General features: G+C 32.8%; 4 protein-coding genes across 7 annotated transcripts; 3 read left to right on the forward strand and 1 right to left on the reverse strand.

The window, feature by feature from the left end:
- Positions 1-3,266: 3,266 nt before the first annotated feature.
- On the forward strand, positions 3,267-8,613 carry LOC123904520 (protein CHUP1, chloroplastic). The gene is made up of 2 exons (XM_045954177.1): positions 3,267-4,595; positions 8,275-8,613. The coding sequence occupies exons 1-2, from the start codon at positions 3,521-3,523 to the stop codon at positions 8,439-8,441; spliced, it is 1,242 nt and encodes a 413-aa protein (XP_045810133.1). The 5' UTR covers positions 3,267-3,520; the 3' UTR covers positions 8,442-8,613.
- Positions 4,668-7,905, forward strand: LOC123904526 (BTB/POZ domain-containing protein At3g08570-like). 3 transcript variants are annotated; one of them, XM_045954180.1, is made up of 6 exons: positions 4,668-5,278; positions 5,889-6,162; positions 6,601-6,667; positions 6,819-6,926; positions 7,010-7,376; positions 7,567-7,905. In XM_045954180.1, exons 2-6 carry the CDS (start codon positions 5,997-5,999, stop codon positions 7,852-7,854), a joined length of 996 nt encoding a protein of 331 aa, XP_045810136.1. In that variant the 5' UTR covers positions 4,668-5,278; positions 5,889-5,996; the 3' UTR covers positions 7,855-7,905. The 3 variants fall into 3 exon arrangements, with proteins under 3 accessions (XP_045810136.1, XP_045810139.1, XP_045810145.1); XM_045954183.1 differs by having other exon boundaries at positions 4,669-5,278; positions 6,799-6,926; XM_045954189.1 differs by lacking the exon at positions 5,889-6,162 and having other exon boundaries at positions 4,670-5,278.
- A 5,694-nt stretch (positions 8,614-14,307) lies between the features above and the next one.
- Positions 14,308-18,154, forward strand: LOC123904555 (peptidyl-prolyl cis-trans isomerase FKBP16-4, chloroplastic). Of its 2 annotated transcripts, none has more exons than XM_045954214.1 (10): positions 14,308-14,480; positions 14,569-14,721; positions 14,852-14,907; positions 15,987-16,042; positions 16,300-16,357; positions 16,520-16,594; positions 16,794-16,883; positions 17,152-17,243; positions 17,721-17,761; positions 17,842-17,871. In XM_045954214.1, the coding sequence occupies exons 1-8, from the start codon at positions 14,405-14,407 to the stop codon at positions 17,239-17,241; spliced, it is 654 nt and encodes a 217-aa protein (XP_045810170.1). In that variant the 5' UTR covers positions 14,308-14,404; the 3' UTR covers positions 17,242-17,243; positions 17,721-17,761; positions 17,842-17,871. The 2 variants fall into 2 exon arrangements, with proteins under 2 accessions (XP_045810170.1, XP_045810163.1); XM_045954207.1 differs by having other exon boundaries at positions 14,313-14,480; positions 17,166-17,243; positions 17,842-18,154.
- Positions 18,155-18,226: 72 nt separating this feature from the next.
- LOC123904545 (cactin-like) lies at positions 18,227-25,482 on the reverse strand. Its single transcript, XM_045954197.1, has 14 exons — positions 25,047-25,482; positions 24,564-24,882; positions 24,370-24,461; positions 23,595-23,697; positions 23,167-23,238; positions 22,904-22,966; positions 22,679-22,819; positions 22,401-22,496; positions 20,074-20,358; positions 19,825-19,960; positions 19,569-19,717; positions 19,277-19,453; positions 18,652-18,918; positions 18,227-18,574 (listed from the first exon to the last, which is right to left on the reverse strand). Exons 2-14 carry the CDS (start codon positions 24,840-24,842, stop codon positions 18,455-18,457), a joined length of 1,980 nt encoding a protein of 659 aa, XP_045810153.1. The 5' UTR covers positions 24,843-24,882; positions 25,047-25,482; the 3' UTR covers positions 18,227-18,454.
- Between the last annotated feature and the right edge of the window lie 888 nt (positions 25,483-26,370).

The raw sequence follows: 26,370 nt of genomic DNA on the forward strand, positions 1-26,370 counted from the left end.
GAGGTATACATAGTCGGTACGCTATTAATAAATAAAATATTTGATGAAAATATTAATATAAGTAAATTTATGTTAATTGATATCAAAAGTTGAGTATAGGCCGAAAGCACATGTGTTTTGTGTATGATAGAGAGAAAAGTCACACATCAGAAGTGTAACTAACATTGAGAGATAATCAAAGTTATACAACCCAAATCCATTTTACTAGTCGCAAACCACATTTTGTTGCAGTAAGAAACCACAGACAACCATTAATTTGAAATTAAATGGATTAGATTATACACTATAAATTTAAGTAAAAGCAATCTCAACCGTAAATTTAAATTAAACGGTTTCAATTTATTACAGCGGCCAGCTGTGATAGTGAAAAACCCATTTACGAGATATTTCCTAGCGTGGCTCTATTCAACCTCTATACAGTGTTTTAAAAATCAGACCGGTTGAACCGGGAACCGGAGGATAGACCGGTCTGGTCCGTATGTTGGGTCGCCCATGGTATTGGACCGGCGAAAACCGGTGAACCGGCGGTTTAACTGCATATATATTTTTTTCCTAGCCCAAAACGACGTCGTTTTGCATAAAAACTGAAAACTAAATATTTTTTTTTGGAGAAAACTAAATATTAGAAAATAAAGAAACAAGAGAACGACAAAATCACAAAATATAAACTGAGTTCATCTTCATCTATTTGCTCTGAACCCTAGCGCAGCAGCGACGACCTCTCTGAATCTCTGTCAACCGTTGTAGCTTCATCGGTGAGTGTTTCTATTTCTTTCTTTGTTTTTAATTGCTATTTCGACCAGTTCATCTTCTCTCAACTTTCTTTTTTTCTTCAATAGCTATTTTTAGGAAATGGGTTAGATATTGATGAATCATATCATATGATATGCTCAGTTTGTGTTCAATTTTTGTTCAATACTATTTTTTTTCTGCTGGTCTCAATGAGCAAAGTTTTTATGTTATGCTTCATCTGATAGTTACCTTCATCGATAGTTTTTTATTTTTTTATGTTAAGCTCAAAATTTTTGGGTTCTATTCTATCTTTGACTTTGTGTTCAGTACTTGTTAATTTCTATTTTTGTGTTTTCTTTTAATTTATATCTATGTTATGCTCTGTTACTTACTTTATTGTTAATTTTTTTTGTTTGTTTTGTGTTTGCACTTTCTAAATTAGTTAAATGACATCTTCTGAAATACCATCATCACAACCACCATCACTACCACAATCACAAGAAGCTTCTTCTGCTCCAAGTTCAGTTGAAAGGAATGTTAGGAGGAAGACTGGTATAACTTGGGCACATTGTACACAGATTCCGAACAACAAGACTCTTGTGTCTGTACTGTAACAAAGTTTTTAGTGGAGGGAGAATTCATAGGGTAAAGCAACATTTGGCTGGAATACTCGGGGATACTGAAATTTGCAAGGATGTGCCTCCAGAAATTCATTTTTTGGTGAAACAAAATTATGATGAACATAGCAAGAAAAGAAAAGCCTCAGAAGCGGCTGAAGTTTCAGCCGCCGCAGAGGGGGGTGGATTACAACAAGTAGCAACAAACCCGACACCGACAACATCTAAAAAGGAAAAGAATATTGGTCAAATTGGTACTTATTTTTTTACCTAGAACAACATCGGGAGCTCAACCTACTTTAAAAAGTGTGATACAAAGTAAAGAAGCGGTAGAAAGGTGTGATCTTGCTATTGCGAAGTGGTTTATTGATGCATCTCTTCCTTTCAACGCTGCAAATTCCCCTTATTTTCAACCTGCAGTGGTTCGACCAGTGAACTAGTGCCCTCGCCGGTTCGATGTTCGGTCCGGTTTTTAAAACGATGCCTCTATAACATACTAATGATTAGTAATTACTTTTTTTTAATAATTTTCATATTATAATATTATTTCTTTTTACAAAAATAAAATGATATTCATTCATTCAAATACAATCACATATTCAACATCGCTAAAAACATAAAAGGATGAATTTGTGAACAAACTCACAGCATTCAAGTTAATAGAATACAACGGCAAATTGCCTACTACAAATAATATGATAAAATTAAAGTGACCGGAATATCCATGCTTCCGGAGCTGCAACGTTGATGTCCAAATCATTGATTGAATCTGAATTTGATCGAAGTTGATCTTTCAATAGGAATAAGCGAACACTGCAACAATACGAAAAATCAAATAACGTCACACTAGACGACGACCAGCACAACGCCACTTAGACAACGACAACACGAAAAAACAAAAAGAAAAAAAAAATTGATATACGTGAAAGATCACTTATTTATATGAAAAGATGAGAAAAAAATGTGTAGAGGGGGTGATTCTAGATCAAAATTAACCTAAAATCACCCCTCGATAATGAACAAAGAATAAAAAGAGCTGAGTTGTATATTTTTGAAAATTGGTGTATTTCAATGTATTTTTAAAAATAGGTTGTTTAGAATTTTGATTTTAACAAATGAGAAATTAAAAAAAATGAACTTTAGTAATAAATATTAAATAATATCTACTTTAGTAAAAAAAAAAAAACTACTATACTTTTTTTTAAAGAGTCATCGACAAATTTCACACACACTAATTGTTAAAAAAAATAAAATTTAAATTCGAACTCGCATCCTACTATCAAATATTCATGTAGTTACCATATTTACTTTACTTTAAAAAATACATATTTGCTGCTGTAACTGCGTTGACACAATTACAGTATGAACCGTCCGATCTAAATAGATAGTTAAAATCATTTTAATATACATATGATCTAAACCGTCCGATATAAAATGAGTGGCTGAAATTAATTACTACTTTAAACTATATGTTTTTTTAACCGCAGCAAATTCAGGTCCTAAATTTTTTGAAGTGGGTTACTTTTGCTTTAAATTGAGACCATGCTTGATTATTTGGAGAGATATTTTCTCTTTAGGCTCCCCATGGTTCTTTTTTACCCTCTGGATTTTACTTTTTTGCCCTTCAATAAAAACTTCGGTTTCTACGAACCGAATTTTTTTTGCCTTGAAAAAAAAAATTCGGTTTCTGTTAACCGAAATTTTCCTGAATTTGAACTAGAAAAAACTTCGATTTCTGCGAACCGAAGTTTTTATCAAGGGCAAAATTGGAATATTGGGAGGTATAAAAAATACATGGGGCCCGAAGAGAAAATATCATTTGGAGAATATATTGTATGACTAATATGATCACACGTACCCATGGAAGAAAAGAAGCCCAACTTGAAAACCATTATTTTCCTAAGCTAATGCAATTGATTAATTCAGAAAGGAATCAGATTCCTTAGAGCACCAGGAATGGTAGCGTGGAAAGACTTTTGGAGTAGTCAAAAAGCCACATATCAATGTTCCTCTAAACAAAGGAAAACTATGTACACAAACATTAAACAATGTAACATTTCTAATCCTTTTATACCATATAAGAAACACCTTGTTAAATTTTCAATCAAATTAAATTCTCATCATAGGAAAAAGTCTAACCCAATAGCTTAAGTTTTCTACTTTTCTTTTGGATGGAAAACACAACACTTAAAGCAGAGAACCTTAAACCTATTATCCTAAAAGCTGGTGTTCCTTTAGCTGTTTCTTTGGCTGGTTTGATCTATGCATGGATCATAACCAAAAAAAGCTTAAAAAAAGTCTCTTCCTTTTCAGAAAATTACTCTCATACCCCTGAAATCAATTCTCGTGATGGAAATAAACATGAAGAAAATTTTGACAATTTTTCTTCTATGGAAGATGAAGAAGAAAAAGAAGAAGAACATGATACTTCTGTAGATAGTAGTGTTGTTTCTCGAAGCTTTGATTTGGAACAAGAGATTACTTGCTTAAGAAGCAAGCTTGAAGGTATGCAAATAAGAGAATTAGCTTTGACTTTACAATTTGATAAATATTGTGAAATGAAAGAGAAAGAATCTATGCTTATGGAAATCAAAAACATGTTGTTACTCGAAACGTCTCGAGTCGAGTTCTTTGATAGAGAGATTTCATTCATAGAGACAGAAACAATGAGGTTGGAGAGTTTTGTAGTTCAATACCTTAAGATTATTGAAAAAGTTGAGTTTTGGAAATCAGAGAATAGGTTGCTTCAAAAGAAAGTTCAGAAGCTACTTAAAAAATCAAAGAGTCAATCTCTTTTGATAAAGGAGCAATCTTTGATGATCAAAGAGGGAGAAGAAGAAATCTTGAGAAACCATGATGAATTGCAAAAAAGGGCTAGTGTGATTCATAAGTTAGAAGATGAAATTAAAGAGCTTAAAAGGGTTTTGGAAGATTTTCAAGATGAGAAGAATGAACTTATGAAGAAACTTGAAACATCAGAAGAATATGCATGTAAGGAATTAGAGTCACATAAAAAACCATTGAAATATTATTTGCAGATTGAATCAAAAGATGTTCTGAAGGAAGATTACAACAAGATTCTAAATGAATTGGAGCATGTTAAGAAGAAACGTGAAATTGAAGTTGAAGAACTTATTCACTTAAGGGAGATTAATGTTTGTTTAAGGCAAGAGTTAATGAAGCATGAATTGCATTGTTCCTTTTTGGATCATCAAAATGTGTCTTGCATTGGTTCTAATTTTCATGGTGACACTAGTACAAATATGACTTTTTACACATCATGTTTACATCTGACGAGCATATGTCAGATGTAAAAGGCTATGTGGAGTAACCTTTTCATCTGGCTTCAATATCCACAGATGTAAAAAATAAATAGACAAGACTTTTTACATCTGACTTCAATGTACCAGAAGCATAACTAAACGCGGTGGCAATCTTGTAATTATGGTGAAAATTATCTAAAATATGTATGTATCTGGCCATATTTAGGCACAGATGTAAAATGTCAGGTTAAATACAAAAAAAAAAAAAAATTTGGAACAAAGGTAAAGGTAGTGTATCTGTCTCTCTCCCAATTATCAAAAGAACTAAACCCTTCTTCACCTTCAATTCGCGTACGAGCAACACTCTTCACCTTAAACCCACAGCGCCGTCCTCACCTTCAATTCGCAGCAACCCACAGCGCCGTCCTCACCTTCAATTCGTAGCAACCCAGCAACACCCACCCTCTTCACCTTCACGAACGAAGCAAACCCCTCTCACCTTCACGAACGAACGAAGAAGCAAAACCGTCCTCACCTTCGATTCGCACCCAAAACGCATCAACCCAGCGCCGTCCTCACCTTCGCAAGAACCAGCGCCGTCCTCTCTCTCAACTCACCACCAGCGCCGTCCTCTCTCTCACGAACCCTAACTCCAAATCGATTCAGGTACTCTTCTTTCTATTTTAATCCTTTTTAAATATTTTCCTTTTCGTGATTTCTGTCGTGATTTTCCTTTTTAATACTGGTGTTAAGCTAAATCTAAGTGCTTATAAATTTCTATCGTGATTTTTGTCGCTTATCCGTAATCTCTCGCTCTCTCTCTGATTTGATGTTATTTAAAGCTAATACTGGTGTTAATCTCTTTCTGGAAAATTAGCTTATTGCATTGTGATTACTTACTAATAATTAGTTTATGCTATTAGTTTGTGATTGAATTGATTCTTTTGTGTTGAGGAAATTTTAGCAAAGTGAAACTAAATTGATAGCTATATAAATTGATAGCTTAACACCAGTATAATATAGATTTTCGTGACTTATAAGCGTTCATATTATAAACAATGTTTTCTGTGATTTTCGTGGTTTATTACTTGGTTTGTTACTTGATTTCTTTGTGATTTCTTTCGTGATTTTACATGGTTTGTGGTTTGTTACTTGGTTTTAGCTCTTAGAATTGTTACTACTGCAATTGATTCATTTAAGTGATTGGTTTCCCATCGGGTACGAAACCAATACTTTAGTTGGTGTTACCATGTTTTAACTTAATTTCACAACATAGGTATGGATCGTAGTTGGATGAAAGCTAGTAGATTAAGTGCCGAGTTTGAACGGGGAGTGATTGAATTTATTCGATTTGCTGAAATCAATCTTCCATCTCCCGAAAATAATGATGAAAAAAATCTTCCTCCTAAAAGCAATGAACATTTTCGATGTCCATGTGTTAACTCCCTCTAATAGAAAGAAAGGAAAAAAATGGTTTCTGAAAACTCCCTCTCTTCTTCTACTAAGCACTCTTCTACTACTCCTAAATTTTGTAACTCTTACACTACCAGGTACTTCTGCAATAAGGCTCAATTACCCTTATTTTTCTTTTTGCTTATTAGTTCTTTTTTACTATATATGTGTCTTGTGTGAGTGTATTTGTGTTTAATTCATTTGACAGTAGATTAAACATGTAACTACATTTGATAACTTGGTTAGCTATGCATATAAATCTTGAAGTGAATACTTAATATCTATCCAACACATGTTTTACTCTGAGATATTTGGAGCTTCTGAGGTATATATAGATTATCAAAATTCTTGTTCTTGAGGTTTTACTCTGTGAATGCTGTTAAATTCTTTCACATCTTTCTTTGTGTAACGAATTAAGGTGTTTTTGTTTGGGTAGAAGGACTAAGAGGATACAGGAGATTTTTGAATGTACTATGTGGTTTTCATGAAGGGCTTTTGTGTCTATTGTGAAATCAGATTTTTCTTCTTCATGGCAGGATTTTTGCTAATGTTGCTGGTGACATTACAATTGTGGTTGATGGGGAGTCATTTCTGCTGCATAAGGTAAATATTTCAACATTCCTAAGCTTTTTGTATTAGTCATATTAAATTGTAAGTTTTATATGGTAAACTTAGTAATATATTATGGCTTTGGATTTCAACTAAAAGCTGGTTTGATGTTGTGGTTCATATATTTTCCCTTGGTTACCCTAAGTGGGAAGATCCGAAAGATGGTTGCTGAAGCTAACAAGGGTTCAAATGTTTCAAATTTGGAGCTCCTCAATTTTCCAGGAGGACACCAGACATTTGAACTTGCCATGAAGTTCTGTTTGTCCTCATTCCCTTGACTTTCTTGTTTGGCATGTTAAAGATGGCTATAATGTTGGGTGCCACAATTCCATGTAGGCTTGAGCTTGAAAGAAGGATATCATTAAGGTTGGAAATGGTTTCACTAGATGATCTTCTTATACCATCTCTTCAGAGTGGAGACTCCTTGTTTGATGTGGATACAGTTCATAGGTTACTGGTGAATTTCTTGCAGCGAATTGAAGAGGAAGAGACGGAAGACTACGGATATGAATCCGATGGAATTGGTTCTAATGGACATGGTTCCCTGCTAAAAGTAGGACAGCTTATTGATGCTTTTTTAGCAGAAATTGCACCTGATCCTTGCTTAAGTCTACAGAAATTCATTGCTTTGATTGAGATACTTCCTGATTATGCTCGTGTCATCGATGATGGCCTTTATAGAGCCGTCGACATTTATTTGAAGGTAAATTTGCTTTTGGTTATAGTCTTATAGAGAAGATTGTTTTCTAATTCCAATATTTAGGCACTGCATATGCAAAACACATTCTCAATCATGAAACAGTTACACTTGCAAAACTAATCAGTCAATTATGTTTGTTATTAACTTTTCCTACTTCACGTTAACAATGCATCTCCTTTTTCCCTCTGTTCAGGCCCATACAGCATTAACAGAACAAGAATGCAAGAAACTTTGCAAGTTTATAGACTGTCAAAAGCTGTCTCAAGAAGCATGCAACCATGCTGCCCAGAATGACAGGCTTCCACTGCAGATGGTGGTACAAGTTTTGTATTTTGAGCAGCTGCGCTTGAAAAATGCCATGTCAGGAAGTTCAGGAGACGTGTTGCTATCACAGAGAATAAGTAGCGGTGTTCCAAGTGCAGCCATGTCCCCTAGGGATAACGATGCATCTCTGTATTTTGGTATTTTGCTTGACTTGTAAGACTTGTATTTTATTTGAATTGTAACACTTTGGTTGAATGTTGAATTTTAATGACTTGGTTGAATGTAATTGTATTTTGGTTGAATGTTGAATTGTAATGCTATTTTGGTTTTTTTTAATTACAAAATAGGATTTAAAAATATAAAAAAAAAAAAAAACGCAGGATTTTGAAAAAAAAAATTAAATAAAGTTACTATTTCACATCTGGTGACTTGGTCAGATGTAAAAGGTCCAATTTAATTAAAAAAAAAAATTGGTCAGCTGAAACACGAGAACAGAGGTAAAAGGGGATACTTTTACATCTGGCGAATGTCAGATGTAAAAAGCATAAACTTACTACTTCTCGTACGTCTACCTCTGACTTGGGCCAGATGTAAAAGGGGGTTTTGGCCAGATGTAAAAAGTGTTTTCTGTACTAGTGTGACCCTTCTTGTTCCAAAAAGAAAAAGTTGATTAATAGGCTGAAAAAATGGGTGGATGCTAGTGAGAAGGTAAGAGTGAAACCAGAAGCTAAAAGCAGTAATGAAATTAAGTGCTTTGGTTTGCATTCTGCTCCAACTACTCCAAGGTTTTGCTCTAGTGCTTGAGTCAAAATAACATACCATCTACATTCCTTAGCAAAAAGTCAAAATATAATTAGACTAAGTCATAATCTCTATGTAGTTATTGATGATACTATATAAAAATAGAGATTGATGTTGATGTATAAGTAATGATTATGTCATCTAATTATTAAATTTGATTCAGACTTTGGTTTAACATTTCTGCAAGATATATGGTGACTTTATTTCTGAGTTATTTTCCTTTGTTGTGAGATGACAAAAAATATCCATACATGCAAATATCCGTCTAAATATCCGTGGATAAAATCTGCCACGGATACGGGGCAGATAATTTATTGGATATCTATGGATGAAATAAATGGATATTTTAATTACCCGATACCTAATGAATATGGATACAGATTTAATGGTATCCATGCCCGCGGATATCCGTACCCGCTAATAAATAAGAAAATTACTTAAATATCCTTAGTTATTAAATATAAAAGAGGCTTTTATATTTTGCATAACTTTATGATGAATTTTATTTTAGTTAGAAATGTATGTATATTATTTTTTAAAAGAGAAATATATGGATATTATATTAAGTTTTGGTAAAAAGAAGAAAAATGAACGTGGTTACATTGTTGTTAAATTGAAAGTGAAATGTATGAATATATTATTATGTGTTAATATTTTTTTTACTTCTTTTAAGAAATTTTAGATAATTAGAAAAAAATATTTTTTTAACAATTTATCATCAATGGATATATGTTAATATATGCGGATACCTCAAAACCCGCAGATTAAACGCTTAGTGGATACCCGCACGGATATGGAGCAGATACGAATATCATATTTATTTAATGGGTGAACACAGATATTATACTATCCACACACATGAATATCCATTGACATCCCTAGTTTTGCATTTGTCTGTTCAAAATTTTAGAATGAGTGAAAGGTATTGTGGTCTAGAATTAATCATAAAACATAAATTAATAAAGTTTTATTGTGATAAGAAAAAACATGAGACCAAATGTAAATATTAGTTTGTTCTTATTTCTTTTTGTTTCGATAGATTTGGTAAGTTTTGAATGAGTAATTATTCGTGTGATTAATCATATGCACTAGATTCTGCCACATGTCTTGAGCTTCTATGATTCCTGTATTGTCTCCAACGCAGCTCACCTCCACACCTCTTCCAACGTTGTTCTCTTCTGACGTCGTCGCACCTCCGCACCACCTAGGGATGAGCATCATGGATAAACCAAAATAACTGTCCATAACCAAATATCATAACCGGATATTAAAACCAAATATCATAACCGGTTTAGTTTTCATAAAACCGGTTATGTCCATAACCACTTTTAGAACTGATTTTTAGTTTAACAACTGATTTTTTTTTTCAAAATCGGTTTTTGAGTAAAAAATTCAGTTTTCAATTTCAAAGTTTTGTCAGGAAAAAAAGTATCCGATCTTTTTTCCAGAAAAAATGTTATGATATTTTTTTCGGAATTTTTTTTTTTGTTTTCTCCGAAAAAAAGTTTATGATCATTTTTTGGGAAAAGTTTGCGATTCTTTTCAGAGAAAAAGTTCCCGATTATTTCTGGGAATAAAGTTTCGCTTTCATATAAAAAAAACAATTTCGGAGTTTTTTCCGAAAAAAGTTTACGATATTTTTTCGAGAAAAAAAGTTCTCAATTTTTTCGGGAAAAATTTTCGATTTCAGATAAAAAATAATTCCGGAGTTTTTTTCGGGAAAAAAGTTTACGATCTTTTTTTTTGGGAAAAAAATCTGAGATTTTATTCCGAAAAAAAGTTCCCGATTTTTTCCGGAAAAAAGTTTCGATTTCAGATAAAAACAATTCCGAGTTTTTAAAATTTTCCGATCTTTTTTCGGGAAAATTATTTTGATCTTTTTTCGTAAAAAAGTTCCCGATTTTTCCATAAAAAAGTTTCCGATTTTTTTTCGGTAAAATTTTTTTTATTTTAATTTTCGGAAAAAAAGTTCCCGATTTTTTCGGTAAAAAAATTTTAATTTTAGATAAAAACAACTCCATAGTTTTATCTGGAAAAACGTTTCCGATCTTTCTTCGAGAAAAAGTTCCGATATTTTATTCGGAAAAAAGTTTCAGATATTTTCCGGAAAAAAAGTTTCCGATTTTTTTTCGGAAAAAAAGTTCTCAATTTTTTGGGAAAAAATGTTTCAATTTTCAAGAAAAAAGTTCTCAATTTTTTCAGAAATATTTTGAATTTGATCTTTGAGAAATTTGGACATAAAATTTGGTTGTGGTATCCACTAATTGATTATGGATATCCAAATAAAAAAAATGGGTTTGGATATGAATTTGGTTATGGTTAATCCATTACAACTGGTTAAAATGAGCCACCTTGCACCACCTCCTCTTCTGTCGTCATTGCACTTACTTTCACTTCCTATTGTGGTCGCAAATCACTCTAGCGACACGCTGGCATTGACCCACCGATGCTAATTTGCTCTGTTGCCAAAAAAAAGTTAAATGATGAAAGAAACATCAAACTATAACCTAAACTAAAACCAGATGGAAAATTAACAATATCAAAATTATCTTTTAACATTGATTTAAAAAATTAAATGATGCAAGAAACATCAAACTATAACCTAAACTAAACCCAGATCGAAAATTAACAATATCAATTACCCTTTAAGTTTATTTACAAATAAAATCAAATAAAAACAAAAATTGATTTAAATTACCTTAATAGTGAAGTTTTCCACACCTGGAATCATGTCTTCATAAATATTTCAAATCCATCGATGTTGTTTCTTGAAATATCTCTCCCTTCTTTCAATCTGCTGCATCTCCGTATCTCATTCTCTATATAAGCGGGGTGGGTTCAAGGACGAGTTCAGGGTGGGTATCAATATCTCGATACCTTCCCGACCCCCGTCTTTTAAAATCGGGGAACATCCTAACCAGAACTCAAACTCAGTCAACTCGAATTTTCCACGTCAAAATCGAGGCGGGGCAGGCAGGGTTTACATAAATTTGATGAACATAAATTTAATTTAATAGTATATATTTTAAATAGTTGGAGAATATGCATTTTTTATTTTGTAATATCAATGTAATACTTAGATGAATCAACCCAATTCTTAATTAATATTAATTGGGAAGCTTATTTTGTTTTTTTGTAAAAAATTAGTAAACTTATCTATTAAATAGAAAACTTTTCCAATTAATATTAATTAAATTTTTTGAATTATTATAGTAAATTTGCACTATGAATGTATGCAAAAAAGGTGACAGGAAAGAAAAGAGAGAAATACAAAAGAAAATATGAAAAGAAATACTCCCTCCGGTCCTTATTATAAGGAACAATTTGGTAAAAACACACATACCAAGAAACCTTATCTTTCTTAATAAAAATTCTAAAATTTTACAATCTATTCCAAAACTAACCTTGGTGTATTAATTTATTCTTAGGGAATATGTCACTCTAATTAATGCATAACTTTGGAATGGATACAATTTAATAAGGGTAGAAATGGAATTGTAAGAATAAATTTAATGATTGTTTCTTATAAAAAGGACCAATTTTTTTTCTCAAATTGTTCCTTATAAAAAGGACCGGAGGGAGTAAGAGATAAAAGAAATTGTTATATATGCACGTGGTATTACATAAAACATTAAGGAAAACAAATTTTAATATATTGATGGTGTTGTGCATGTAATAATTGGTTGGAGGTATTTTTGGTGATTGATATGCATGACTTCAAAAGTCAACTTTAATATATGAGAATGAGAGAATTGTGTATGATTTATCAATATTAAAATTTTAATTTTTTAATTTAAACTTTGTAACTGATTGGTGGTATCATGAATGTAATTGATTGATGATATTCTAGGTAATTGATTTGTATAACTTCAAGAGTCATATTTTTTGGGGTTAATATTTTTTTTTTTGACAAAAGAGTTAATAGATCTTTTGCCCCCTATAATATGGGCGACTTTTGTTTCACCCGTAAAAAAAATAAAATTCGATTTCCTCATTGTAATATGAAGATTCCATCATTTACCCTCTCAGTGTCACTTAGATTTATAATATTCATTTTTCAGTGCCACTTAGATTTAGAATATATATTTTTTATGACGTGGCAAGCTTAGTTGAAATTTTAATTTTTTTTGGATTAATTTTTAATATCACTTGGAATTATTTTATACAAATATAATTTTCGCGGTTCGATCCCTCGCAACTACGATCGAGAGGGGGCTGGAACTACTTGATGACAGAACTAATCCCCGAACCAAATTTAACTGGTAGTGAAAGCAAAAAAAAAAAAAAAAAATTCGTAAATTAAAAAAATCAATTTTCATAAACACATTATGAAAAACAACATAAATCATCAACAACACCATCAAGAAGAACAACATCACCAAAAAGACCAACAACAAGAAGAAATAATATCCAAAATTTGGTTATTTGAAGTTTTGTATTTTAATAACTCTAATTTTTTTATACTTTAACTTTTTAACGATTTTGGAAACTTATGAACCTTCTTATCTTAGATTGTTATTTGGTGATTGATATGCATGACTCCAAAAGTTAAATTTAATACATGAGAATGAGAGAATTGTGTATGATTTATCAATATTAAAATTTTAATTTTTTAATTTAAACTTTGTAACTAATTGGTGGTATAATGAATGTAATTGATTGGTGGTATTCTTGGTAATTGATTTGCATGACTTCAAGAGTCATATTTTTATGGGTTAATAGATCTTTTGCGCCCGTGTTATGGACGACTTTCGTTTTTCCCGTAAAAAAAAAAATTCGATTTCCCCATTGTAATATGAAGATTCCATCATTTACCCTCTCAGTGTCATTTAGATTTAGAATATTCATTTTTCAGTGCCACTTAGATTTAGAATATTCATTTTTTATGACGTGGCAAGCTTAGTTGAAATTTTATTTTTTTTGGATTAATTTTTAATATCACTTGGAATTATTTCATAAAAATATAATTTTCGTAAATAAAAAAATCAATTTTCACAAAAACATTATGAAAAACAACAAGCATCATCAACAACACCATCAAGAAGAACAATATCACCAAAAAGACCAACAACAACAAGAAAAAAAATCCAAAATTTTCTTATTTGAATAACTCTATTTTTTTTTTTGGATAATTTAACTTTTAATGATTTTGGAAACTTATGAACCTTCTTATCTTAGATTGTTATTTGGACGTTTATATAATTTGGTACGATAATTATATATTTTGATATAAGTTTATAGACATCATGCTATTTATATTGTGATTTGGTATATTTTGTCTTTATAATTAAGTTTATATTTTGAAATATTTGCAGTTTTATAGTATTATATTAGTATATATGCTATGTACATAATAATTTTAATATTATTTTAATTTTTGATAAACTCATACAATTTTACGAGTCGAATTTACGTGTCAAATTTACCTAGACAAAACGAGTGCAGGTAAAAACTCCATCCCGACAACCTTGAATACAACTACAAAATTTTGACTTTGAATTCCGGTGAAGATATTCAGAATAGCAAACTAGAACTTGATTTTTTATTTATTTTTTTACCGTCAGTTTAATCTGATTCAGGAGTCGGTTCTGACATTAAGTGGTTCCAACTCTCTTCCGATCGCAGGATTCGAAACTACAACTTGATTTTTATTAGTTTATATTAGTACTTGTATTATAGAAGTAGAGGAACCTATTAATTAAGATTGTATTGATAGGTATATGTTGATGGTTTTGTTGATGACATATATAATAAATGTCAATAATCCAATCTAATTTTTGAAGTCCTGGTGTAAGTCAAGTCCTAAATGATTTCTGAAAATTGTGGATAGAATCAACCTTATCCTCTCTCTATATTTTTCTTTCTCTCTTTCCCCTCTTAAACCATACTAAAAAGAAAAGAAAAATATAAAAAGCTAATAATAATAAATATAAACTATACATTAACAAATTGAACAAACCAAGATCATGGAACTTTCTCTTCTCAGCCATCAGCTCCATCCTTTGCTCCTTCATTGCCCTCTCACCACCAATTTCTTGACAAGTAACTTCTCTCAACTCTACAATTTTCTTAATTACTCTTTTTCTTATCTAAACAGAATCTAAGACAATTGAATTGTTTAACTCCACAGGAACACAAAAAAGAATTTACAACAAAACTTCAAATAAGTTATTACAATGCAGCTGTTCACAGTCTTCTTCCAATAATACTTCTGTAGAACCAATCAATGTGTCTTTACAGATTGAAGGAAGGAGAACATTACTGACTTGTCTCCTTACCACATGTTAGTTAGTTAGTTAGTTAATATAGTTGATGATAAATATGCGTGTGTATGTGTGCGCGCGTGTGTGACATTTAATGCTAGAATTACAAGATTCGTAACTTAATTTAATTTTATTTATTTATGTGATCAGTTGCTGGAGTTTATGCATGTGATGTGGCTGAAGCTGTTAGCACTAGTAGAAGAGCTGTATGTGTCCTCATCATAAAGAAAAAATGAACGATGATTCTGAAAATAGAAATGTTATTTGAATATCGATTTGTGATACCAAAATTTGAAAAACTTTTAAACAGAAGTTCAAATTTGTGGTTATGAAATGTTAGATTTGGTTGATAGATATATTAGGTGTCATAAGTTATTAGTCATCTACCGAACTTTATTAACCACGATTTTCAGGTGTTCAAATCTACATGTAGTTGAAACATCTAAGATCGTCGTGGTTAATAAAATTCAGTCGATGGTTAATGTATTATTCAATTTTCAACTAATCATTGAACTACCATATATTTAGGGATGACAATTTGACCCATACCCAGAGGGTACCCGCAAAAATTACCCACAACGGGTAGGGTAAAAACCCGCATTTTGGGTACGGGCACGAGTATGGGTAATTACCCGCAAAAATGAACGGGTATGGGTACGGGTACGGGTACCTTAGTACCCACCCCGCCCCATACCCGCATAATATATATTTATTTATTTTATTTATATTATTATATTATAATATATATATATATAAATCAATTTAAAACAATACCACTCTACTAAACTATTACATATTTTTAATAAAAATGTTTATTTATAACATAATATAAAAATAATGTGAATATTTAACATAAATATGAACTTTAACATAAGGTTAGTAATAATTTTGTTTATAATTTTTATTAGTCAATATTAAAATCTTTGAAATTTTTTTAATTCTATTAAAATTATATGATATTTTATAATTGATCAATTTATTTTTAGTAAAAATGCGGGTAACGGGTACGGGTATGGGTACTTAGATACCTATAGGGTATGGGGACGGGGGCAAAAGTTGTTACCCACGCGGGTATGGGGATGGGTACGGGTATTTTTTCAATCTGTGGGTATGGGGATGGGTACTATAGTACCATACCCATACCCTACCCATCGCCATCCCTACATATATTTGAACTACGTTAAATGCTTAAAACTTTGTCGAATTTTGGTATCCCAAGGTGATGTTCAAATAACATCTCTGTTATGAAAATATGAGTACTAATTGGAATAGTGTTTTTCTGCAGTTAAGAGGAGCCAAAATTCCTGAAAGTGATTACAAAACCTTGCCTAATGGTCTGAAGTAAGTATATGTTGATTACCTCTGAAACTGTTTTGATTGTGTATTTTTCTATTCAACTTTGTTAGCTGACTCAAATTACTAATGAGTAATAGCTCATACAGGAATTTTTTGTTTCATTGGTAAACTAGTCTTTAATTAGGTTTTTTCCTTGGTGGTGTAATCTTGAAACTTTCGCCACTTTTACATGCTGATTTCATTTTTTAAGTTATATACAATTGGTTAGGGGGCAGTATGTGATAAAATTCTGATATGTTCAGGTACTATGATTTGAAGGTTGGGGATGGAGCTGAAGCTGTGAAAGGATCGCGTGTCGCAGTACGGTTGTGACTCAGTTAAATAAGTTTCACTCATTAGTGCGTTTGCATGTTTATACACAGACCTGACTCATATAACTCAAGATTTTCATTTGTAAATGCAGTTTATTAGTGATTAAGTTTTATATCAAAAGTTTTAAATAATCAGATTTTCATATTGTAGATTCACTATGTTGCTAAATGGAGGGGCATCACCTTTATGACTAGTAGACAAGGAATGGGCGTTGGAGGAGGAACGGTATGATCTGCGTAACTCGACCACAATCTACTTATCCTTTAATTGACTGTTGTATAAGTTAACAGGTTCTTCCTATTACATAATGATAACACATGAATAAAATCATTTTCTTGATGATCAACTATAAATCTAAGACATAATTTTATTGCAAGATTTTTCTTCTTGACTGATTAATGAGAACATCCTTAAATTATTGCAGCCGTATGGATTTGATGTAGGCGAATCTAAGAGAGGGAATGTCCTAAAAGGTTTGGATTTAGGAGTCGAGGGCATGCGAGTTGGAGGCCAGGTGAGAAGTTATTCTAGCAGCATGCAAATATCTGTTTTCTGTTACAAATTTCATTGAAATCATGAATATCAGTAAATGAAAGCTTCACTCAAGATATACTAATGAAAAACTACATTGAATTGGAATTTATCTTGCTCAAGATTTTGTTTTGTTTTATTTCATCTTTGTCTAGTTAATTACTGTATAATTATTCAAGCATATTATCTTTAAACAATATTATTTTAGCACACTATCAGCATTTGCGCCGCGCCAATAAACAGTAATTTAGTTGGTTTTCTGCAGCGACTGTTACTTGTTCCTCCTGAACTTGCCTATGGAAGCAAGGGAGTCCAAGAAATCCCTCCAAATGCAACAATAGAGGTGATTTACACTGATGTATTCCTGTAATTTGATATATACTACAGCCACAAGACTCATACTATATGCTTTTGCCTCTGCATAAATTGAATATTAGTCTATGTTGTATTATTCAATTTATGAGTTCCATTAACACCACCACCATTTCAAATGATCAAATTCCTTAGGCTTAATTTTCTTTTCTATTTCTTTAGTAAGGTGAATCTGTCTCCTTTGGACACCAAGCTGAATGCAAGATTCACACCAGCTAATTCTATTCTACCACTTTAAGCTACCCCTTCCAAATATAGATATCTGTGACTGTAAGAAAGAAAAACCCTAATAAGAGAAAAAGACCAATCTTGAATCTTTTGTAGTTTCTCTGCATTTATCATTAGGGCTCTGTCTATTTCTGCAGTTTTATATTGTTACATCACATATTACATTAAAGTGGATTTTATGCAATATACCGTTTTCACCTTTGCAACATTCGGCCTGCAGATGGATGTTGAACTGCTTGCTATCAAACAAAGTCCATTCGGGTAAGTGATAGTTTCAAAAAAGATTTATTCCTATGTTAAAGCACTCTTGTAGTTAATTTCAACAATTTTGGGTTCTGCAGGACTGCCGTAAAGATTGTTGAAGGCTAATGCACTGGTTTAATATTCAGAATGCTATGTTAGCAAACTATGAGAAGATAATCTCTGCCCTAGTAGGACGACCTCTACCAGACAGGACTTAGTTTGTCCTTGATGTGAATGAACGTACAATTTTACCTGTTTCTGGACCGGCATAAAAAAACAATGATAAGATTGAAACATTGCTGAACAAGTTGATTATTTGTATTCAATTCAATAGTTCAATACAGGATCTTGCCAGGAATCCAAAAACTCGTGAGACGAGACCACAAATATATAAACATTAGTTGTTTTTCATTTTTTGTGTTCTTGCACCACACATCAATTGTTTCCAAGCACGGACCGTGATTCACATTTGTTGTACCCATGTTCAGGACAGCGGCTGTTCATCACTACTGATTCTTTCAACTTTGAATTTCATGTTACATGTACTATCAATATCAGTCAAATTTGGCTAGAAGTAACTTAAGTCTTCCGAATATCTAAAAGAAACCCTACTGACAACACCTTCACATACATTTTACTCCAAAGTGGTAGAAACGTAGCTTCCTCAAGTTTGCATGAAAAGTTAACCAGAAAGCGAGCCAGTGCCTGAAATTATCTACGGTAGCGGTGGCGTTTGAAATTGAAGTATACGTGTAGAATTCCACGTTCAAACGTGCACTTAAAACCTTTCTTGTGAGAATATTCCCATTCTTTGTTTACAATGCGGAAAGCCTGTCAAGACACATGAAATAAGTAACTTGGTCGGAAAAAAAAAAGACCCTTCAGACTATCAAGAACAGTAGACTTACAATGTCTTCATATGGTGGCCCTGCATGGAATCTTATGATGCAAGTCTCACCATTGCTTCCATCCTTCTCAATAGTGTAAGTTGGAGCTTTTATCTTGTCTACGAGGTCCGGGTAGAAAATATTAAATTTATACCCTTGTACGACCTTTGGAGGTGGGTTGTCATGATCATAGTGAGTCTGATTATATTTGTTCCACTCATATCCTGTATGAACACGGTTGAAATACTTTGGTTTCCTGGGCCTGTATTTGTCATGCCACCAATAGACCTGCACCAACATTTATCACTTACATAAGAAACTTTAAAATAACAAAACATATCATCAGAAGTATATTTACCCAGTGCCAACTTACTAAAGCCCAAAGGATATGATAAGATAATATTTAATGTGATGCACAAAACTATCCTACTGTAAGTTGTTAACCACCCATCTCCATTATAATGGCATTCTAGGATTTCAGAACTTTGTATTCCAACTAACTAAATATTTTCAATCTAATAGTAATTAACATATTAGAATTTTTGACACAACATATTAGAAATTTTTTAAATATCATGGAAAGTGACAAGCATTCGCTGCCTTTTTACAGAGTGGAAATCATATAAATGACCAAAAGACAAAATACCTGTGAATCCAGATTCACTTCAGCACCAGAGCCGAACATTACATCTCCTTCTTCCATAGCTCCCATAGCTTTCATGGCTTTCATCTCAAAATTATCTTCTGAAGGAGCAGGCTTTGAAGCCATTGCTTCCTGAATTCGTTTCTGCTGTTCTTCCTTTACAGCCATACGTTTTTGTTCCTATAAATGCACCATCATTGGACAAGTTTGTGAGTTAGCCTATATACTTAACACTTAACAGAAACACAAACTCAGAGACACAAGACCATTAGATTAAGTGTTAAGTAAAATTTACCAGTAGAGCTCTGTCCTCTTCAGGGTCAATAGCTTCCTCATTTTCATCACCATGAAACAGTTCTGGTGAAAAGGACCCAGCCTCCTCTTCAAATTCTTGATCCTCTCCTTTAATGGGTTCTGGAGAAAGCGACCTGTTTGCGGATTGGACTGCATAAAAAACATCAGGGAAATATCAATATGAAATTTTGAATAGAGGAACTGAGGAAGTGTATAAAAGAGTCCCCGTATTTTAAACAGTGACAAGAAAGTTATACATTCAACATGATCCTCAATATCTTCATCAGATTTCATAACATGATCATCTTCCAATTTATCTTCACCCTCTGATGGTTTTTCAAGGCGATGCAAATGCTTGCGTAACATTTTAGCATGAATTTCCTTTAAACAAGCCTGTATTGCAGCAAATTAATAATGAAGAGTGAAATAATCCATTAATTTATGGCATAATCCATTAATTTAAGGCATGTATATAAAATACAAAAATAAAATGCTAGGGGGATTACCTTGGCCTTATATATGCGGAGGTGCTTTAAAACAGTCTCCCAGTACTCAACAAGCTTTGCTGCACCAGTACGCATTTCTGACTCAATATGCGCCTGCATAGCTTCCAATTCTGCACGTGTCTTCCCCTCCAAAAGCTTCTTCACTTCTGGTTCAACACTGTAATGCAGACCTCTCTGTTCTGCAAGCACCTCAGCTGGAGGTTCTTCTCCACGCACCCTAGCTCGATCAAGTGCATCTTTTTTTCGAGCTTCAGCTAGCTCCCAATCACTCACCAATAGGAGTGCCTAGATAAAGATATTGACCAAGAAATGTTCAACTTCAAACATGAGTTATGAAAGGACTAATTAAGTGCCAAGATGCATAGCATTACATGTTAAGGAAGCCAGCCACAATGACCATATAAGTTAGCTGAAACAGAAGAGGAGAATATTAAGAAGACAACTAATTCTTTTGGGCCTCAGTGCCTATAAGACATAAATAGTTGCATAATGATGCTTCTATAAACATACCAAGACATATACATAGTTGTATGTAAGAAAAAACATACATAAATGATCATCCACACCCTATAATATTCTCACCTCTATAGCATTGACCTTACTTATTTGCTATTTATCACCCAACATTCAACCCTATATAGCATTGCTGGTCTAATGCTTTAGAAAAATAAATAAAAATAAGCTTGAGTAACATTTATCTATCACAAATCACACCCAAACCAATCCTCCATTTAATTCACCCTCCTAGTTGGATCCTACAGTTTACATCTCTCTCTGTCTCCCCGTCATTTTGTGTGATGAACCAAAGGTGCCCAAGTCATGATATTTGTGGTATCATATGTTCTCCAATATCGTCTCTAATCTAGGATTTAAGTGCCTTCTACTAAGTGTATTCCATATACTATGTTTTACTTCTACTCAAGTAAAAACCATATGTTTCCATGGCCTGTCTTCATGTCTCTATCTTTGCATTTTCTTATTTATTTGACTTTTTAAATATGACTAAATCATAAGCAAAAAACATGTACAATGGCCCTGTCTCTAGGATATGTAAAACCAAGATAAAAATGATAAGCAGTCAAAGCAAACCTAAAACCAAGATAAACGGTCAACAAAGACCTTCATGTGAATCATTAGCTACGGCAAAATATTTTGTATCCGCCATATGGTTTCCTCACATTAACTGTGACCCCCTCACATATCTTAGACTACTCTATCATAAGCAATCCAAACTATTATATTCTTAGGGCCTTCCACAATACCTTTTTAAGAAAATCATCATTTGCCTTTCCCAAATCAATGAAAATCATGAACAAATCGTTTTGATTCCCCCAATATTATCACTAAGTTAGTCTTCACTCCACCGCATCAGATTAAAAGAAATGGAATAATTTTTTCATACGTAAACCAATTTTAAAGTCTATACTTGATATGAGATCATATCATTGCAAATAGTTGTTTTCAATTTCGGTGGCACTAAGAACTGCATAGAAGATATTGTGCTCATACACTTTTAGAAATTAAAATTAAATGATTGTGCTCATACACTTTTAGAAATTAAAACTAAATGATTAAAAGATATTATTCCAAAGCTATTCCCAAAGAGTTTAAATTCAAAACCATCAATTATTTGGCATGATTGTATATGTTGAGATCCCTATTATTCCACCCACATTAGTCCACGCTTCAGATGTCTAGTCCTAAGCTTGAGAGGGGTGTCGAGATTTGAGAGCTCCACATCAACTAGAGATTAGTGCCTTATAAGGCTTGGGCAACACTCACCTTACAAGCCGGTTTTATGAGGTTGAGTTAGGCTTGAAGCTCAAATTCTAAGATGGTATTAGAGTCCACCCTAGATCCTAGATTTGTTATTGGACTAAGATCTTTGTTATATTAGCTGCATATGTCCACGCTATAGATGTCTAGTAATGGATGTGTTGGGATCCATGTATTCCACCCGCATTACTCCAGGTATTAGATGTTCACACCTGAGAGATCGACTATAGATTAGAGCATGTAAGGCTTGACCGGTTCTCGCCTTAGAAGTTGGTGCTGAAGGGTCGAGTTATGCCTAAAGCCCAAATTCCATGAATATGCAAGTATATATAAGAACAAAAACAAATGGATGATATTTCCTCTTCATCATTAGATAATTTTCATAATTTTACTATGAGAGTATTTAAAAACCCGGACTGAAAAACAACCAGGAACAGTTGTTAGTTCAGAGGTTGTAGCTCAAATATTCTACATGGGTTGGCGTTTCCCTGTCAAAATATTATTTGCAGAACTATGACATAACTAAACAGGCAATGGAAAAAGGAAGATACCTCCCAATATTCTACATGGGTTGGCGTGGCCCTGTCAAGGTCCAAATGCATTTTGATATCATCACGGAGCTCTTCCATTTCATTCACTGTCAAACCCTGCACCATAAACGTCAAATCATTATGCAATTTGTCGAATATTGACATTTAATGCTAAATTGTCTTTAGTCACACAAAGGAAAGGGTTTGATAAGTTTTTGAGAACTGTCTTACATTATAATTATAATTTACAACAGTTAAAGGAAAAGAAACATATTGCTATCGTAAAGCCAAATATTAACCTTGAAGACTGTGTATGGTTCATTTATTTCTATATCCAAATCATCAGAGCCATCAAGATGCTTGGTCAGGACATCAATTGGCTTGGCACGTCCTTCACGCAATCTAATCTCAGACCTAAATTTGCTTTGATCAAAATGAAACTGCATATGAAATTGTTTTAGTAGTCAGATTGCCAGTACTATTTTATTTTATAAGAAAGCAATTCAAGCAACCATTAACCATACCTCCTCTTCTCTTTTTTCCCAGTCCTGGAACTCAGCTCGAGCACGTTCTCTAGCTAACAATGCCTGCATAAGATAATGTGCATACATTAAAAAAAAAGAAAAAAGTATATGTAACATATTTATGCACTAACAAGGTTTGGGAATAATTGGCAAGTCACAATAGAATATAGCCTAGAGCCCAAGACATACAGGTGGTACCCAGAACAGAATCTTCTTCTAACATCAAAATGAGAATTAATAACAAGTTAATCGAATGGACTTACCATTTCTTCCTCGTGTCGTGCTTTCTCAAGTGCCCTTTCTTCTCTTCTTTTTTTCACCTTTTCTATTTCCGCCTGCATTATAATTTTAACAAGAAATTAGTGAATGATAAATGGTATATGGGATGTTTGATTGTTTTGTTTGACCACATCATCATAACTCAAATCAATAACTCAGGGTGTATGAAGCATATTGATATGTGAAGCAAGTGAAATATCAGTCACAATGTTGATTCAAAAAAATATCAGTCACAACAACAAAATAACTAATTACTGGTGGCAAGTTGGCAACTGCATATATATTATATATAGTAATAATAACAAGATCCTGTATAATACAAGTTGAAATCATTTCAAATTGTAAGGTAGTCTACATTCTATATGCATATTTCCCTAACATACTAAAACATTTTTTGGAGAAAATTGCATACCATCCGTTCTCTCTGTCTCTTTTTCTCAGCTTTAACCGAAAATTCATCAATAGGCACACCTTGAACAACAACATCACGCTCAATCTTCTTCCGCCAAACAAACCTACAAATAGCATGTTTGTAAATAAGATGATAATGCACCTAAATATCACTCAACTACTAATACATTAATTTCTAGATAGATAAGCTAGTCACCGCTTCTAGAACATAGCAATGTCAATAAATTTGCAACCTTATTGGAACCAAATAAAACAGAAAAAAAATGAAGAGTGGATATATCAAAGTCATCTGACAACAACTGCTGCTAAACATTAACCCCGACAAGCAAACAAAAAGCTAAAAGCTTTCTACCATAACTTAACAAATAGTAGCAAGTAGCGACCAGTCACCAAAAACTTCAATGTGATAAATATTCACTCCAAGGTTATTCAATTGTTTTCTTGTTCAATCGTCTTCCAAAATAAAATTGTCGAGCGACCAACAATAAGGAGGAATCTCAACTCAAACAATAATTATACTTACACATGCCATACACTGACATTATAACTCCATAATTACCTAGTGCCTACTGCGACACTCTCTACAAATATAAAGTTTCTTCAAACTACATACTGTATGTATACTGCATATGAGTTACAAATACATATCTAGAAAATTTATCACTTTTATATACTAACCAACATGAAACAAGTTTAAAGTTTTTACTATATGAAAAATTAAATACAATATAAACTCTGGAAGAAAAAAAAAAATAAGGGTGAAGATAGGAACTTACTTCTCATTAAGATTGGAATCACCAAATGGATTTGAATCATTGGAATATCCCGACACAGTATGAGTCTTCAATTTCTTAGCAACTTTCAATGCCTGGACATAAAACCAAAAAGAATGCAACATCAAACACACTCTTCAAACCAAATCAAGTAATAAAAAACATAATAAAATATAAATAATTAAGAAAATTCAAACCTTTCTCTGTGCCTTTTTAGCCAAGTACTGTGCTATTTCCTCTTCAGTAATTTTCCTGGAAGATTTTCTCTTCCTTCCATCCCTATCACTACCACTGTCATCCGAAAAACTTTCAGAATCCGATTCATGCCGGCTCCTCCGCCTTCGTGACCTCCGGTCACTCCGGTGACCACTTCTCCGGCTTCTATCCAAATCATCAGATTGTGAAGAAGTTGACTCGGATGCAGAATCATCCGATTTTCTTCTTCTTCTTTCTTTCCTACTCTTACTACTACCCATTCTATTATCCTCAGATTCTTACGCTAGGCAAAAGAGAAACCTAAAGTAACGATTATATTTCAGAACACAAAAAAAAAAAAAAAAGCATAATCATTACAAGGTTGAAACCCTAGCTAGTATTTTGCGGTGGAGAATGATTCTACAATACTAGTTGAAGAAAAAATTTCAAAATTCGAAGTGAGAGTTGAAGGAAAATCAACGAACCCGGGGAGTAGAACACGGGTGGCGAATGGCGACGACGGTGACAATAAACGGCCGGAGATTCAACACCGGACATGACAATTGGCAGTTTTTTTTTTTATTTTCCGACGGTAAAGACAAACGGGCCAAAGCCCAAAAAAGAAAAGGGATTTTTGTTATGGAGAATTACTTTTCTCACCCCCTTACTTTTCTTTTTTGCTCTACCTTAGATTTTCAAAAATGACTTCCTCACATTCTAGCGCTCGAGCATTGTAAAAACGCAAAACTTAGAAGAAAAACAAAGGTTCATGTCGTCCAATTTGAATATTGTTCACAATCTAAAATGTGAACATGGTCAAAAGTCAGGTTTTTGGACAGTGGTCACAATCAAAGGAGCTTGGATAGTCGTCGCCAATTTTGATTGGCCAATTGGAGGGGCTATGATATATGTTCGACCAATTTGGTCTCTAAATTTATTTAGTTATTATCAATTTAATCTCTAACTTGTTATTTTAAAGGACTAATATATATAAAATTTGACTGAGTCATAAACCTTTTTGAAATATTGATCAGGAACTAATTTGGTGATTTATAATTCATGTTTAATTAAAATTATTCTTTTGTTATTTATTTACCTTGTACCTAAAAGATATTCAAAAATTAGTATTTTTTTAATAAAAGATTATTAAATTTGGTTTTTTTTTAACTACAAAAACTTAAAAATTCATATTTAATTCATCCTTGTAAAATAATTAAACTTTTTAAGAGTTTCTATAATATACTAAATATAATTTCCAAAAAGAATTCAAAATTTTAAAAATATGCCCAAATTCAATACGTTACCGCCATTGAGATACATTTTTGAGCTTACAGCTAAATTTTGTTTCCTTCACATATCAGCCATTTGAAATGGCATTTTTAAGATTTTTATTAAAATTTTAAAAATTAATAAATAGTTTAAGTGAATAGGCGGGGTTTGTATCTGTATGTGGTGCTCCTTTTCCATTCCGGTGAATGGGAGGGGTTTTGTATCTCGAAGTGCTCTGACGTTCAAATTAGTAAGTGTGCAGCAAAGATTTTAAGTGAATAGAATAATGTATCTGACTCCATTGCATGAGAGGAATATATATAATTCCGGTGTTGGACCAAGATCGTTGATGAGCATGTTAATGCCATCAATAGCTGTAAGAAAAGGCTGAAGAAGCATGATAGACAGTAAATGTCGATAATTCCGATGTCGGACATTACAATACGCTCAAGTTGATAAATGTCCATCATTTTTTAAAACACGCCGAACCACAACTATATTTTTTTGACTAAGTTTAAATTCCTTGGTGATATAAGATAT

This window comes from Trifolium pratense, linkage group LG1 (genome assembly GCF_020283565.1).
Source record: "Trifolium pratense cultivar HEN17-A07 linkage group LG1, ARS_RC_1.1, whole genome shotgun sequence".
NCBI classification, from domain to species: Eukaryota; Viridiplantae; Streptophyta; class Magnoliopsida; order Fabales; family Fabaceae; genus Trifolium; species Trifolium pratense.

Excerpts from the sequence above, each read along its gene's own strand:
- LOC123904520 (XM_045954177.1), top strand. The coding sequence starts at position 3,521 with ATGGAAAACACAACACTTAAAGCAGAGAACCTTAAACCTATTATCCTA. Across the intron at positions 4,596-8,274 it reads CATTGGTTCTAATTTTCATG|GTGACCCTTCTTGTTCCAAA; the intron begins GTGACACTAGTA and ends TTCTGTACTAGT.
- LOC123904526 (XM_045954180.1), top strand. The coding sequence starts at position 5,997 with ATGATGAAAAAAATCTTCCTCCTAAAAGCAATGAACATTTTCGATGTC. Across the intron at positions 6,163-6,600 it reads TGTAACTCTTACACTACCAG|GATTTTTGCTAATGTTGCTG; the intron begins GTACTTCTGCAA and ends TCTTCATGGCAG. Across the intron at positions 6,668-6,818 it reads AGTCATTTCTGCTGCATAAG|TGGGAAGATCCGAAAGATGG; the intron begins GTAAATATTTCA and ends GGTTACCCTAAG.
- LOC123904555 (XM_045954207.1), top strand. The coding sequence starts at position 14,405 with ATGGAACTTTCTCTTCTCAGCCATCAGCTCCATCCTTTGCTCCTTCAT. Across the intron at positions 14,908-15,986 it reads TTAGCACTAGTAGAAGAGCT|TTAAGAGGAGCCAAAATTCC; the intron begins GTATGTGTCCTC and ends GTTTTTCTGCAG. Across the intron at positions 16,884-17,165 it reads GCATGCGAGTTGGAGGCCAG|CGACTGTTACTTGTTCCTCC; the intron begins GTGAGAAGTTAT and ends GGTTTTCTGCAG.
- LOC123904545 (XM_045954197.1), bottom strand. The coding sequence starts at position 24,842 with ATGGGTAGTAGTAAGAGTAGGAAAGAAAGAAGAAGAAGAAAATCGGAT. Across the intron at positions 22,497-22,678 it reads AACCATACACAGTCTTCAAG|GGTTTGACAGTGAATGAAAT; the intron begins GTTAATATTTGG and ends TTTATGGTGCAG. Across the intron at positions 19,718-19,824 it reads TATTGAGGATCATGTTGAAT|TCCAATCCGCAAACAGGTCG; the intron begins GTATAACTTTCT and ends TTTTTTATGCAG.